The sequence below is a fragment of the Temnothorax curvispinosus genome, unplaced genomic scaffold (assembly GCF_003070985.1).
Source record: "Temnothorax curvispinosus isolate PA1 unplaced genomic scaffold, ASM307098v1 QBEX01000525.1, whole genome shotgun sequence".
Classification (NCBI taxonomy): Eukaryota; Metazoa; Arthropoda; class Insecta; order Hymenoptera; family Formicidae; genus Temnothorax; species Temnothorax curvispinosus.
Window position 1 is genome coordinate 70,114 of NW_020210305.1, and position 16,267 is coordinate 86,380.

Sequence of the window (16,267 nt, forward strand, 5' to 3'; positions counted from 1 at the left end):
AAAAAATTGTACAAAATGCACGCATTAAAATAATTTATTTTACACAATAATATACAAATAAAAAAGAGAGATGTTTACTAACATGATTAGAATATAATTATATGTATGGATCAAAAATTTTTTATATAAATAACTAAAGAGAAATATATAATCAATTTTTATTTGCATTATAAGACGTGAAGAAGTTTACGCAGTTTGCATAATGAAAAATCAGAATAAGAATGGCAAAAGATGTTGCAATAATAAATTCAGTACTTCGGACAAAGCACTAAATAGGTAATTTGATATAAAATTACACTTTGTAAATACATGTATTATTTATATTATAACTTTAGAAAATTTAAGAAAAATTAAGATTAATTTTAGAAAAATATTGGAATTAAATAGTAAATGGACAATTATATATAATAAGAGAAACAGAAAATATAGAATTGTTAGAAGACAAGTCGGAAGACATGTCGGACTCGACGAATATGTCTTTTATTCAATACTCAATACTGATATTGCTATGGAATTAGGAATAGCAGCAAGTGTGGTAAGAATTAAAATAATTATTAAAAAATTTTAGCCCGTTAGTATATTAAATGTGAATATAAGTTCAAGTATTTATTGAATATATATCTATTTTTATATGTATATACATATACGTGTGTGTTTTAAAATAAAGTGCTGAATAATTTAAAATAATAATGCAGTTATTCGGAGCTTTAATATGCATTTCATTATTTGTTTGTAGATAGCACGTAGTATACTTGCACTTTACAACGAATTAGTAGCCGATCGGGCAAAGAATCCTTATGTTGCTCAATGGCAGAAATCTGGGTAATGAGTATCAAGTTTCTGGGGGCCCGATTATCTAACAACAAACGTATATGCGTAAACTCTGCTCTAACAGAAAAACTGCAAGCTTATTGACTATAAAAACTGTGCGATAGCCAATCAATTTGCAGCCTTTCTGTTAGAGCAGAGTTTGCGCATACGTTTTTCATCGTTTAGTAAATATTTTACGTGAATTTTTTTTACATAGTTTCAAATTTAAGACGTATGATTTTTACACACGTACTTATATAAGCAGAGCTGGCGAATATAATGTGTTAAATTATGCTCGTAGGGAAGACATAATAGTTTTACGAGGATTCGATCATAAGCATTTAAAATATCTCGAGAACGAGGCGAAGTTTACAGCCCTCGGTAAGCATGCCATTTATCACCGATGGTATCACAATCGTATAATGCTGGTATTATCGGTGTTCGGACGAAGGGAAGAAATCGAGGATATCTTCGACGGACTGCCGCGTTTACGATAGCGGTAAGTAAACGGTTTTTCTTAACAGTTACTTAAATAATCAATTTCAAGCTTTTTTTATTTATACTCTCTTTCAACTTGTCCTCAGTTGCGGTGCGCCAAAAACGTATTTATAATAGTTAAGTATAGAATTAAACACACTATTAATATATTTTTACATATAAAGATATTACACTTTTAATATTAATTATATATATCAAAAATATATCGCGTTCATTTTTAAACTCTTCTACATCGGTAGCTGATATTTGATAAAGAAAAAAGATATAGAGAGAAATATATAAAAGTGTCATATGTTTACAGAAACAATTTAAGTTACCGAAATTATATAATCTTATTTATTTTACAAAGGGGATGTTATTTCTACGGATATAAACGGCCGGTAAAAAAAGTAGCGATTGCGCTCCATGAGAAGATGGTAATATCTCAATCGTGCTGATCGGGCGGTATCCTTTACCGGCCTATAGAAACGGCTATGCATATTATACTCATTGTCAGCGAGCGAGCGAGCGACGAAGGAAGCAAAGGACACGTTAAAGCGCAAAAGGTCCGTCAAGTTAAAGAGAGCGAAAGAGAGGCAGGCGCCACGCCCGCCCCTCCACGCACAGTTCGGCCGCAGAGGGGGCGTGGGGGGGCAGCCGTGGGGGCGTCGGAGTCGGAGGAGAACGACTGGCAGTCGGCGCAGCCGCCCGCCGCGTTTTATGCAACCAGTCTTGCTTCGGAGCGAGCGAATCCACTGGCCCCGGCCTTTGACAGAGAGCACGGGGTAACGTGTGTGCCAGTGCCATCGTTATTTCGTCCGCGCGCCGTCGTCCCTCTCCCGCGGCGGTGGGGACACCCCCGCGACACGCACCCCGGACACTCCACGACTCCACGATTCTCCGGGGTTTTTCCTCGCGCTGCTTTTGAGGCAGGTCACGACGGGGCCTGCCTGCCTACCTACGAGCCTGGCTCTCGCGTACTCGTGTATTAACATCACTGACCGCGGGCCGTCTGTGTTTTTTTTTCCCGTGCGCGCTGACTTTGCCGGCGCGGGCGAGCTCGGAAAGGTGACAAGACTGTGAGTACTGTGACAAGGCGGTGTCGGCGGTGTGTCGCTCCCCCGATATATTGTATCGCTCCGCGCAGAGCCGCGCCGCGCCACACCACGTACGTACGGAGCAGTCGGAGCAGTCACGATCGCGCCCCGCAGTGGTACAGTGTAGGCTCGTGTCCGCCGATAGAGTGTCAGTGCGAGAGCGGTCGGTGTCGGTGTCGGGTGGTGTGTGCCGCCGACACACGGCTGCGTTGTCCCCACGACTGTGTGTATGTGCGTGCGTGCGTGCGTGCATATATGTGCGTGACGTGTGCGTAAAGGCGAGAGGAAAGGAGAGCGACGACGACGACGGCGGGCCGGCGGCGCGTAGTGCGAGTGCGAGGGAGAGGGACGGGCGCGACAGGCGATGCGGCCGTGAATCCTCGATACGTGGCTGCGTTCACGCCGCGTGTATTCCACACGACACACTGATATACAACGACAACAACGACGACGACGACAACGACGAGGACGAGGACGAGGACGAAGACGAGGACCAAGACGAAGACCAAGACGAAGACGAAGACCGAGACGACGACGACGACGACGGCAGCGACGGCGGCGGCAACGACGACGACGACGACGTCGACGATCACGACGACGTTGGTCGGCGAATTGCGAGCGGAGCGACAGAAAAAGGCGCGCACTTGCACGCGCTCCGAATTGTCACGCAACCGCGGCATTCACATAACCGCGACGTGTCTGCTGAGTCTCCTGACGCGTGCGGGCTCCTAGCTCGGTCGACTAGTCTCCTTCGACCTCCTCCTCTTCCTCGTCGTCACTATGGCGGACGACGAGGTTCTCTTCGACGATGTTTACGAGCTCTGCGAGATTATCGGCAAGTGAGTAACGAGAATCCCCCGGCCCCGGGGATGGGCGAGAGAGTGAGGAAGAATCTACGAGTTAAAGCGGTTAAAAGGGTGTATAAGGAGGTGCCGCGCGCGCGAGAGAGAGAAAGCGCGATGCGATTGGATGAACGGCGGTGGGCGGAGGTACTTTGAGCGTGGTGGTTTTACGTGCGCATGTATACGTGCACATGCGTTGCACTCGCGCGTCTGCGCGTATGCGTGCGTATGTGAACCCGCTGAGCACGGAAAATAATGCCTGCAGCCCGTGTGTGTGTGCGTGTGTGTGTACGCGCACCGCGAGCTCGCAAGGTAAATGTACCAATGCCTGGACACGTACCTATGTCCTGGACATTTCTATCATTTTAGCCCTTAAGTAAGTTATAACGCGAACAAAAATCAAAGAATCAAAGATAAAAATATTTTTTTTTTTATTATATTTTTATGTTCGATTTTAATTCGCGTTATACTTATTTGAAAACTAAGATGATAAAGGTGTCCAGACATATAGGTCTTTAAGTGTCCCGGCATTGTATGTACATCGGTGTGACACGGGATGAGAGTGAGTAGGAGAAAGAGATGCGAGAGTTTAAATGAGGAAGGCGTCGCGTCGCGTCATGTCGCGTGTGTGCAAGTTCCCGATTGCTTCCAGTTTCCACCTTCTCGTCGAATTCCGTCCAGTAACTCGACCCGCCACGCATGCTTACGGAGCGAATAAAATTGTATCGTTTTCCTGCTCGTTCCCATATCACGGTGCAAATTAATTCATATACTTTGCTTATAATTTCTTGCGAGTCGATATACACTTGCTTGAGAATATTTCGTTAAATAACAATGGAATTCGTGAACAATTTATGCTCCTTATCGTGACGTAAAACCTTATTTGAATCGGGCCGTTTGTGGAATGAATTCCTAAATTCTAGAGAGATAAGAATCAAATGTTTTTCTAAATTGATGTAATATAGATGTTTGTTTCAATAAAGGTTTCGACGTTTCGTGGGATGTCTCTCTCAAAATAAATGGTTTACTTGGCATATTGGCAACAGCCCATTTGTCTATCAGATTTATCTGTCGATAAATCATTTATCTGGACTTTTACATGTTCAAGCTAGACTTTATCAATTTGTTCGGAAGGCAAGATTATTGCCTAACTCCGAAAAAAATATGCAGAAGTGTTGAAACATGCCTTTTCATCGAGCTTTTCATAAAAACAGGAAAAGTAAATAATCGAGAAATAAAACAATTAAGAAACCGAATAAAAAACTATGTAGAATTTGAACGAAAAGGTCTTGAGTAAATCTTGATTGGATAGTTATAAATGTTGTATTGTTCGTTCCTGTTTATATAAGAATCTGTCTTAAAATCTTAAAAAGAAATTCATGAAGAAGTTTCAATCTGGATTAATATAAAGAAAATGTAATAGGAAAAGTATATACCATAATTTTAGAAGAAGAATTTTTATTCATTTATGAAAATTTTCCTGAACATTTAATGAATCAAATATAAATAAATTATATATTACTTTAACCGATTTATATCGATATTGAGCAAAAATGAATTTTTTTTTAAATATAAAAATACAAAATGACTATACTAACATACGAAACAACTGATTCGCGAAAAAATGTATTTCTTATTGATGAACGAAAATTTAATTAAAACCGAATCTTCTACATAACGCTTGGTTTTCGTACTGCTATGTTAGCAACGATCGATTTCGCCAAAACGGTTTATTTCTGCTGAAAGACTATATAGCTTGAAAAGCAGAGATTGCTGTCACGGAAACGCAATTTCGTTTGTATCGGAAGCCAATACTTGATTTATCATTCAATTGGCTAACCTTCATGCCAAAATAATATACGTCACCAGCTGCGACTAAAATACCTGTCACAAAGGCGTAGGCTATTCGACGATCATCGACTTATGACTCAGATTTATTCTCTCCCTGTCCAAACTATTTATAGCTTGGACTTGCAATTATCATGCTATAAACGATACGCTACAATTTATTAGCTCGCATACTTTTTTATTCGCACGTCAGACACCTTTCTTTTTCATATATTTAGTTCATAATTCTTCAAAATCGACAGGTTTTAAGAACATTAATCGGGCATATTATAAATGCATGTATAAATAAATAAATACAATTATACAAATTAACCGTTGACACGCCTTGAAATTATGCATGGTTTTCATAAATTATTCAACATTTGAAAGATGACGTGAAATATATCACACCTTCTTTTGAAAGAAGAATATTTATGTGTGCCGCGATTTAATACAATTTAAGAGGAAAGAAATATATGTACGTTGTTTAAACGTATATACCTATATATTTTGTCAGACTTTAAGTATTTTTGCCATAGATTTTAGTACTCTTATCAGTAAGATAGATAATGCAATGTAGAATGTATCATGTCGAATTTGTATGATAAATTTAATGTATTATCTTTTAAGTGTTAACAATATATACCACTTTAAATTCTATCCTAGTATAACCTAATAGATTTTCTCATAAACTGAGAAATAACGTGTTATTTATAGATTTTTGTGATTCGGCACGCACTGTTCGTAATATTGTTGCTGAAAGCTATTTATTAAAATACACTCAATCACCCAATATCATCAAATGATATTAATTGATCCAAACTCGAAATCCTGATGAATTTACATCAATATCACATTCTGTCTTCATTATGCGCATTGAGGATGCCAAGCTCGCTGATTAAACTATGTTTACAAATCGATCGATCAACAGAAAATACAATAAAGTACAATAATTTTTTAATATCGGCTAGGAAAATATCTATTTTTTGACGTTATTAAGGTTCGCGAGCATTAGTTAATTTATGTTATGTCGAACAAGTAAGGAAATTATTCAACTACATATAACATCAATTTCTTGCTATTTTCAACTGTGTAATTAAGTAGAAACGCTTTGTCGCGTAACAATTGGTGCAGAAATATTTCAATGGGGACAGTTTGAAGAGATCATCCTGCATACATATTGTATATATGCCTACATGTGGATCCCGTCAATTAAATTCAGCATGAGGTATATCAAGAAGTGGCACATTCTTCGTTCGTTACGGTTAATTGAATTCGCACAGCCAGCGCTCTTTTCTCTGCGTCAATTGAACTTAAATGCCATACGCTACAGTTCGCACACAAACGGTTCTTTTAAAGTCGTTCCTTTCAATCGACTGCTAAGGGTTTTGTTCCGTATTTAAGATATTACGAAGTAACACGAACGTAACGACACAACGGCGCTTTTTACTCATTATATATATTATATTTTATTTCGTAGCCGTCGAATTTCCTCTAACAGTTCTCAACTTTGTAACTCTTTTGTAATTGAGTTTTCAATCAGCTAAATAATTATTTAGTGTGCTTTAATTTTTTCGCTAGACAGCTCCGTAAACGACTGCAGTGTATACAACATTTAATTTATCCTTCATGTTGCAGCCGCTATTAAGCTTTGCAATTCAGTTTCTAAAGTATACGAATCATGAGAATAATTACATTATTAAGACAGAGGAAAAATGAAGATAAAATTATTACTAACATTGTGCACATTTGTTTGTGGATGCTATCAGTTAATAAATCAGGATCAGTTGTATCGGAAGCTATTGTGGAAATGGAAACGGAGTTATATTGAACAGGAGCCCTCGACGCTTTTACCTCGGTGCTTTATCGCTGGAGAGCGAAAGCATCACCGAGAAATCCCTAGTATGCTTCGACGATTTTAAATCTCGATACGGACACGTACAAGGCGAGATACGGGGCGGCGTGTTCTGCTTTTACGATTCACGCCCTACTTTTTGTCTCGCAAACTCCCACACGCAAGACCCTTTTTTAAAAGACAGGATAAACTTTTACCTCTGAAATTTGTTCTTGAACTTAATTACGCGAATCGAGTTTTTATGGCATTTCTTTGTGGCTAACGGATCAAATGCTCTATACGGAAATTTAAATTACATAAACGGCAAACCTTAATCTCGCGGTTGATGAAAGTTGTAATAGATGTTCTATCTATATGGTGAGATCAATCTTATACGCGGTATATGTTTTAAAAAATATATTGTATGAATAGGGAAATCTTTTGTAGAGATTTAAAATAAACGAGAATTTATATTAATTCATTTGCTGCACATTCGGTATTTTACTTTCATATTTTATGTTTAAAAATGTTTACCTCTATTCAGCGTTGCAATATTGTGTTCTACTTTAATGTGCATAATAGAATTTATCGGGATACAAACGCGTCGTGTGACGCACTTTAAATTTAATAATTTTTTTATTTTGAAGAGTACATTGCATTCTTTTTCTGTTGTAAAAATATTGGATATTTAAATTGGAGTTTAACATTTTCATTATCGTAACTCTGCTCCGAGATTTAATTTTGAAATTTAATAATCAAAGACGATTTTTTATTTAATACATTATTTATTGACATTATTTATCGAGATACCGTAAATATATTATGAGATTAGAGCAATTTGCTGTGATTATTAATAAATTAGTAGTTTTAGTAATGTACACATATACACATAGATATATAAATCCATGAAGTATAAAATAAAAATTATGAAATAGGAATAAAAATAGAAATAAATATATATGAAACATATGTGAAACGATTTTCTACAAATATTTTCGATTGTATATTCAACATATATTTCGGAAATAACGTAATATTTTAATGATATTTGGCGATAAATATTTACGGGGAAGCTTTTTCTCTTATTCAAACGTACATGCTATTCGCGTTTCTTTGTCTGCAAACACATGCAATATTTTTTTCTGCGAGGGACAAGTCTCCGTGCAAAATCGTGTCGTAGATAATCGCTTTAAATTTTTATCCTTTCGAAGTAAATTCTATTTTATGTCTTGAAGATAAAGCTAGCTTGTCTGGAATTTACACATAATTTCTTAACACCTGATATGGTGTGACATATGTCGACACACGACTCTAATTCTTGCTTTAAAGCATGATAATAATTTTTTAGAGCTATTTATATCGATAAAAAGTTACTCTCGCGTCGCTAATTTTCGTCCATGTGACGTTTCGTCCTATTATTCTGGTGTATTTTAAAATTTAGTCAACTAATATGTGGGTCACCGCGTTCAAGTATAGTTTATTTTTTACAAACTTTGTCAGCTTTCCTATTAAACTAAATTAATATTAGATGTTAGTACATCTTTAGCCATATAATATTAAGTACATCTCTATATTGCTTGATATTTTTTGGTAAATATTGCTATTTCATGATTATAAAAAAAATATTGCAATAACGAATAAATATAAAATTTGATAGATATACGATTAATATATTTTATGCAAATATACTTATATATAAGTGCATTTGAAAGTATATTATTCAATAAGTTGTTAACATCTATATTCACTGTTACGAACGCATGGACTTCCTGTTATCGACACCTCGCTTGTATCGAAGATAAAGTATCTGCTTAGTATGTTCAGTGAAGTATCGTCACACTTTGACTTATAAGAGATGTGCCGATTAGACACTTGTACCAGATATATCATTTTATCTATACCGTATATATATATAATACAATATTGCAATATGTCCGTTTCTATATATTGGCAGTTTATATATTTTTTTATTTATATTATTTTTTTGACGGATTTATATATAATTAAAAGTAATTCAAAATATAAATGTATAAAAATCTAGAAGTATAAAAGTGGATTTATCGCGATTATCAATATTTTTTTCGCAACGTGCGATACGTACAAGGACGGAACTAAGTGATTCGCTCGTGTCACATTAGAATGCCGATCACATCGAGTGGCGGCACAACAGGCACCGCCTTACGCAGTTCAGCGACGCTGCAGGCGTAAGAGATACCAAGTCTGATATTGCGCGGTCTCCAGTTTAGCCACTTGATCTTCTCGCTGATATCGGTGCAGAGGTACACGTCGTCTGCGGGCAATCTGATAAACGGATCGTTGAGACCCACAAACGCTGTACCCCGCTTGCTCAATGGATCGTAGATGACTTTCCAATAGAACTTGGGCGCGGACATGACCGCGCCGTCGGTGTGCAGATATACGGGTTGCTGCTTGCCGCGAATGTCCTCCATGGTCATCTGACCGTGCACCCCCGTGTAAACGTCGAGGTCCAAACGACGGCTGGCGGCGAAGCGTCTGACGCTGAGCTCCAGAGAATTCCAATTACCGCCGTTAAAGGTTTGCCACTGAGGCGCGGTGTTCAAGTACCAAAAGGTCGACCTGTGCTGGGCGCCGTAGACGAAGTCCGCTTTGGCCACCATATGTCCGCGGGAGAGAAACTGCACCGACTTCTTCAATCGTTCCTCAGCCAACTTGGTCGAATTCAGGATTCTGGCGAGCGTATCTAACTGGGTTTCGAATCTGTACAGATAGTCTACGTCTATCCCGGAATAAAAATTTCCCGCTAGGAACTTGCCCGGTCTAAAACATGCAATCGACAGCCGTATGTATAAACGATGCGCCCTGGCGTTTTATTGGCGATAGTATTTAAAAGCTATTTTTAAAGATTACATTAAAAAGGTATATTGTTATCAACTATTCTAGTAATAAATGGACGATTTATCTGATTATCAAAAGATTAATATATTGATAAATATATATAGTTATTGATATATTAAATAAAATTATACTTAATTCGTTAAAACTTTTTAAAGAGTTTAATACTGAACAATTATTTCATTCAAAAATCTAACAGAAAAGAAAAGATTATGATGAAATGAAGAATCTATCAATTATTAACAGATCTCACCTGGGATAGCTCCTTTGATAGCTTCCGATCATTTTCGTCATCTTGAACTTCGTGTAGTACGTTGTATATGTCTTCTCGTCGCGGCATAATTCAATAGTGCGGATGAAGGTGCCGCTCACGTTGAAGCCGATCTCGATGGGGCTGTGTCTGCCGAGACAAGGTGGCGAGCTCGTGTACTTAGCATGGTGCTCGGGGTGAGATTTGCAAACTAGAGACGAGAAATACTGGCGAACGCCATTCACGTCAAACACCTTACCTCCTATGCAAACTGCCTCGACTTCGTTGCCCCAAGTTCGGTTTTTGAGGTAGTTATCTTTGCCTGGGCAAGCCAGATAAATGGAGCCACCGGCGAATATTCTCAGTGTCCCATTATCGTTATCCGGGTACCAGATGGTCGCACGCTTGCCATCCCGTTTCAAGAGCAACGGTTGAGGTTCCTTAAGATCGCCGACTTTGTACTGTGTGGAGATCGTACAGCCAGCATCTGAGAATCGTTATTCGTGATAGCATAACTGTGAAAGCGATTTTCGCGAACGTTTAACAGATAATAGCATTGTGAGATAAATGGATGGTTTACCGGGATTAATCGGGTTTGCAATTGTCCAAGTGATGTAACACGCAAGAAACGGAATAACCACCAACATGATTAAGCTGGAACGTTTGCACGTGATCAAGAATAGCGCGCTTGTTCTTCCTTATTTTATACTCGTTGATTGACGTAGATTCCCATGATATACATCCGTGAGAGATAACAAAATGTCGATTTGACTATCAGTAGCCTGTAAGATAATGTCACTTACAAATCTCGTCGATCGCTTCAGTTCAACGAAGACAGTTCTGAGATGTGGACGCCAGATAAATCTGGCGCGTAATTTTTCAGATTCAAATCAGTTGCACACGGATAAAAAGAAGCGTGGAATTCGTGTTAATTTAAGTAGAATTTATTTACGTAATGAAACAATGCGCGCGTTTGTGCAATGATACTGTCTTCTTCTTTTCATATCTGGTTTCTTGAGATATTTAAATTACAGAAGTGGTGAGAGACAGAGAAAGAAAAATTTAAAACAAAAAGCAATCTACTACCTGACCATTAGTGCTTTTGTAATTGTTGGTAATCAGCATTTATATTATTAAACAAACAACATTTTTGAACAATTGAAATTTAAAGTAATAATTACTAGTTAAAAGTGTTTTGCTAAAATGTGCTTTTTAAAATTAGAATATAATAATGTGGAAAGGATGGGAATTTACTAACCGTAGTTCTTATTGTGCAGAAAGCGATATCATATTACAGTCATTGTATGTGATGGAAAGATAACGAAAAGAAACGTGGGATACGATATAAATCGCTTTAATGTAAAAGAAACCAAAATTAATTTTTTATAAATTCTTATAAATTTATTTTTTTAAAGATTCGGTATTCAGCATTATATTCTTGCAAGTGACAAGTCTCTAGTGTTGAGCATAAGTCTTATTGTTACAAAATCTCCATGCAATAAGCGACTCATATACTCATAATGGTAATACGGAGAGGAGATGTAATATCAGCACGACGGCGCGGCTTAAGTTTAACAGAGCCGTCAAGGGAAACGAGTAACTTGCGCATTTATATACTGCGTTTCGGTTAGCCGTAACATATGTGATCTGTACGTGTTGATAAGAGTATAACTGCAGAGAAATTGCGTGTACTACGGTGTAAAAGCGACTAAATAGTCTGATGAGCAGGGCTGTCGACGTAAAAGGGAGTATTTCAGCAGGTTAAACGAGCCTTTCTGAATATCGCGAACGCCTCTGTTCTAGAAACGTTATTTATTCCTGTCTTTCACTAACAATCCCATTTAGCGGTTTCAATTCCCCATCCCTCCCTTTACCCTAGTCAGGCGTACCCATTACGTCTACGTGCCTCCAATACCGCGGAAACGAATGAGGTATAGAGATGGAATGTTAATGTCGGGGCAGACGTATCTTGATGATGTAGTCTGGCATCGAATGCAGTCTCTGTATTCGTAAACAAGTGTCCGACATCCAATTATGGTAGATCTGAAATTCCTCGAAGAGCATCCCGAATAAAGAGCTTATTCCGATTCGCGCAACCGAATCTTTGGAAATCTATATCAATGCTCGCAATTTGTCTGAAATAAAAGATACCATACAAAAATGGTCATTACATATAATTACAAAATAGACAGTGGAATTATCTATACAAAGGCAAATGGCAAACTTATCAATCTGATGTATAATATATGAAATATAAAAGCGTGGACGCATACGCTATTTTATAAATACCATACAAAAATTTGATTAATATACATTTATTTTTAGAAACAAATTAAATATATATTGAAAATGTAAAGGAAAATATTGATGCGACATATCATTATTATTTTCGATATTTTATTTGACAAAAAACGGATCTTTAATCGCGCAACAAATAATTTTCTCCACGTTAATGAGCTGTTGGATGATAAATCAGCAATTTGAACGCAGCATGTTCTAATCAATGACAAGTTATGTTCAGTTAAGTTATGGCCTCGGGGTGAGCAGCATGCTATCCTAGCGGATTTAACTAAAATTTCAAACAGCTTGAGCGTATACAGCGATCGGATGTCGTAATTACCGTTTTGGAAAGCAGAATTCTGCATGAAACTTGAGCGTTTGTATTAGCAATGTCCTCCCTTCAACGTAACTTGTTAACGGAAGGCCAAAGTTCAATTACATCAGATTCGAAGTCTAATTTACAATGGCCAGGAGGTTAAATGGAGCTGTATTTGACGACGGTGAGAACTCTGGTATACTAATAATCTGTATCTTTATAAATGAAATTTTATTCATGTACATGATATGGAATTAAGGCGGTACTTAATGAAATACTTAATGAAATGGCAATGGTCAAGTCAATCCGTCATTATTTTATTATACAAGTTGTCAAAAGAATGATTTGAGAATATAAAATCATCTGGTATAAATCATCTAAATATATAGTGGGGTAAAAACCATAGTGGTGTAAGTCAAATTTTTTAAAATATTGAGTCGTGTGCAATATGTGCATAGATACAATTTATATATCGTATAGATTGCATCTAATGTACACGAGTCAATATTTTAAAAAATTTGACTTACACTACTTTTACCTCTCCATATATATAAAGAAGTAGAAAAAAGAAGTCTTGCATGTGTAATCTTTTCCAAGCGGAAAATTGATTTTGAATATAGGTCACGGTGATGTTTGACCTCTTCTGGAAACTGACGCGAGAAGTCAATAGCTTTCCATAAAAGGCGGATTACGCTTTCGTGCGAATTGCTTTATGAAAGCCTTAAGGCACTCAAGAGGCCGTCTTGCAAGAGACCTTTTAACTACGAAAAACGAGGGATGATGTATTTAGTAACTTGTTCGCGAGTACACCGGAGATGACGGCCTGTGTACGTGACGGCAGAGGATTTACACAGACACGCTTTTAAAAGATTGCTTTACGTTCTTCAATTTATGTTCAGACTGTATCGAAAAATACGCTAAATTAAATGCTTTATAAATGCATAATATAATTGCATGGCAATTTCAAAATGCAATATTTATATGACAAATTTATATTTATATTTTATCTGGCGTTAAAATAAGTGTTATATGATAATAGCTGAATATAATTATTTAATTTCTATAATTTTATATGGCAATTTTATAAATCTTTTAGTTTTCGCTCTTATATATGTACATTATTGCTATACTCCCGTTCAACGAGAGATTGAGAGCAGATCGGACGAAAACTCGTCTGTCTCCCGCAGGTCTCTGTCCACAGAACGTCTATTTACATGTACGATACGCCACACTTTAGGGACTTTACCCCTACTTTGCCCGTTTATGCGCAAAACTACTCTCAATCTCTCGTTGAACGGAGTATACATTAAATATTTAAAAGGATAACAAATGTGTTTCAATATAGGTAACACATTCATATTATTGATTGAACAGATGATTTCAATGATACAGTAATTTATTTTAAGTTTGAAATAACATCACAATTATCCGTTAAATTAATTATTATTGGTATTTAATTTATGATATCTTTATTAAATGCCTTCGTTATTATATATGTTATAATTCGTTATTGCGATAAATAGATGCAGAAAGAATAAGATACAGAGAGAGAAATATTTAAAATATTTATACACAGTAACATTAATAGAAAAGTTAATATTAATAATTTAATTTTTAATAATAATGAAATAATTTTCCAAGATTGAAAATTATCTTGCTGTTTTAATTTTAAAGAATTGTGAAATTAAAGAAATGGTATAATTACATTTTACGAGTAAATCGCGCCAGTCGTAAAATATTGTAGATTATTGAAAATAACCGCTTGTTTATATTGCTCGAGTAATAATAAAAATAGTGTAGTTTTTTGAATAGCGTATGAGTTTTTCGAAACAAGAATACAAAAAGTAAAAGATAATGTTTGACAATAAAAAAGAAATTGAAAGTGCTGCGTTTCGTTATAAAGAAAATGCATCATGCGAGTATAAATAAAATACAAACAAGATTCTGTGTGATTTATATTCGTTATTGGAGTATATATATGTTAAATGTGATGGTCCATTATATTACTGTGCAAACCGCAAGGATAGATGCTTGCGTGAAACGCTCTATACGCACGACATTCTCCATTGTGGGTTTTCACGAATTCCATGAATGCATGCGTGGTTATCATTCGATGGATAACCGAGACCGCTATCGTGTTTAACCCTTAAGTACAGCCCCGATCATATGACCTACTCATGTGCACAAGCATAGACGCCCGTCTCACACAAATTACCTTCTTTATACGATACCATCTAGGTATACGACATTAATATCTTATAGAAATTCAGTCTATCAATAACCATCCGTGTGTATGTGCGTGTGTGTGTTGCTGTATGTATATGATTTAAAAATAACCATATAGACATTTTAAATATAAACATAAGGTATTTCGTTCTTTTTGTTTCTAACTAAGAATTGATATTGGATGTTTCTTATTCCAAGATATTGGCACCTCTCTCTCTATCTCGATATCTATTTATTTATTTATAATGTCCATGAAACCATGAAAAGCAATACATCGGCAAATAATGCAAAGATAGCGGTTGTCTGCTAATTTTTTTAATGATATACGTAGCTGCCCACGCTTTCAAGAAATAACTATACTTTGTTTGAAATAATAATATCGATTATTTATAAGGTAAATAAGCACAGTGGATTTTAAAATATAAAATAATTGAATTTAGCAAAGAAAATTTATATATATTTTTATTATAATTCCTATAGAATTATCATCTTTATATCAAAATTATTTGCTTACGTTAAAATTATTTCCAAAACGTTTTATCTTTTGTCTGATCTAAATAGATAAGATTTCAAGGTTTTCAACGAACTATGACCTTATTGATTACCTATATTGACATTTTCCTTTTCTTTATTTTCTTATATTTAATGTAAAAACTCTTGTAAAATTTACATGTAGATATATCGTGTGGATGCAAAATTAGTATAGTAGGTATGCGTAAGAAAAATGGAGAGTCACAGCGCACGCGACATTTAAAAATGGCGTTAGGTCACCGGAAGGACGTAACCTTGGTCTATAAAGTGATATCAAAGAAATTTCAAGATATTATTTCCTTTAACACCGGAACTTCATTTTACAATGTTCTTAAACTTCAATTCGTTGAAATTTGTTAACTTGTTAATTAACTTCAATAAATTAACGACGTATAAATTTCATATGTTAATTTTAATTGGTTTTGCAATTATACTTTGTAAACGAAAGAGTTAATTACAATTTAGTTAAAACAAACTATTCAAAAAAAAGCCAAGTTTCCTTTAACTACGTACATGCAGTATCGTGAAAAATTAAAAGATGTAGAAAACTTTTTCGAATAAAATTTGTTACTCTTTTCAAGCCCATTTTGCAAATGTTAAATATTACGTAATATTTAATTGCTTACATTTATTATTAGCTTTCTACCTGATTTACTAGTCATTTGACAACGCGCGTAATCCGTACTCGAGTAACTGCGAGCGTAATTATTATTGTTGACGTCTTACTCGCATTGTTGCAGAGGACCGTTCAGCGTCGTTCGAAAATGCATTCACCGTCATACCGGGCAGATTTTTGCCGTAAAAATCGTCGATGTGGCGAAGTTCACTTCTAGTCCTGGGCTCAGCACTGCTGGTGAGTATATACGAAAGATGATGTATTATATAGATACACACACTGAGAAG

The 16,267-nt window shown here is 36.2% G+C and overlaps 1 protein-coding gene across 10 annotated transcripts in view; it reads left to right on the plus strand.

Moving 5' to 3' along the window:
- Positions 1–2,905: 2,905 nt before the first annotated feature.
- LOC112455451 (peripheral plasma membrane protein CASK) overlaps positions 2,906–16,267 on the plus strand; it is a 182,175-nt gene continuing 168,813 nt past the window's right edge. For all 10 annotated transcript variants that reach the window (XM_025017366.1, XM_025017392.1, XM_025017415.1 and 7 more), the window contains exons 1-2: positions 2,906–3,223; positions 16,105–16,217. In XM_025017366.1, the coding sequence (XP_024873134.1) occupies positions 3,165–3,223; positions 16,105–16,217 (172 nt within the window). In that variant the 5' untranslated portion in view covers positions 2,906–3,164. The remainder of the gene's footprint in view (positions 3,224–16,104; positions 16,218–16,267) is intronic.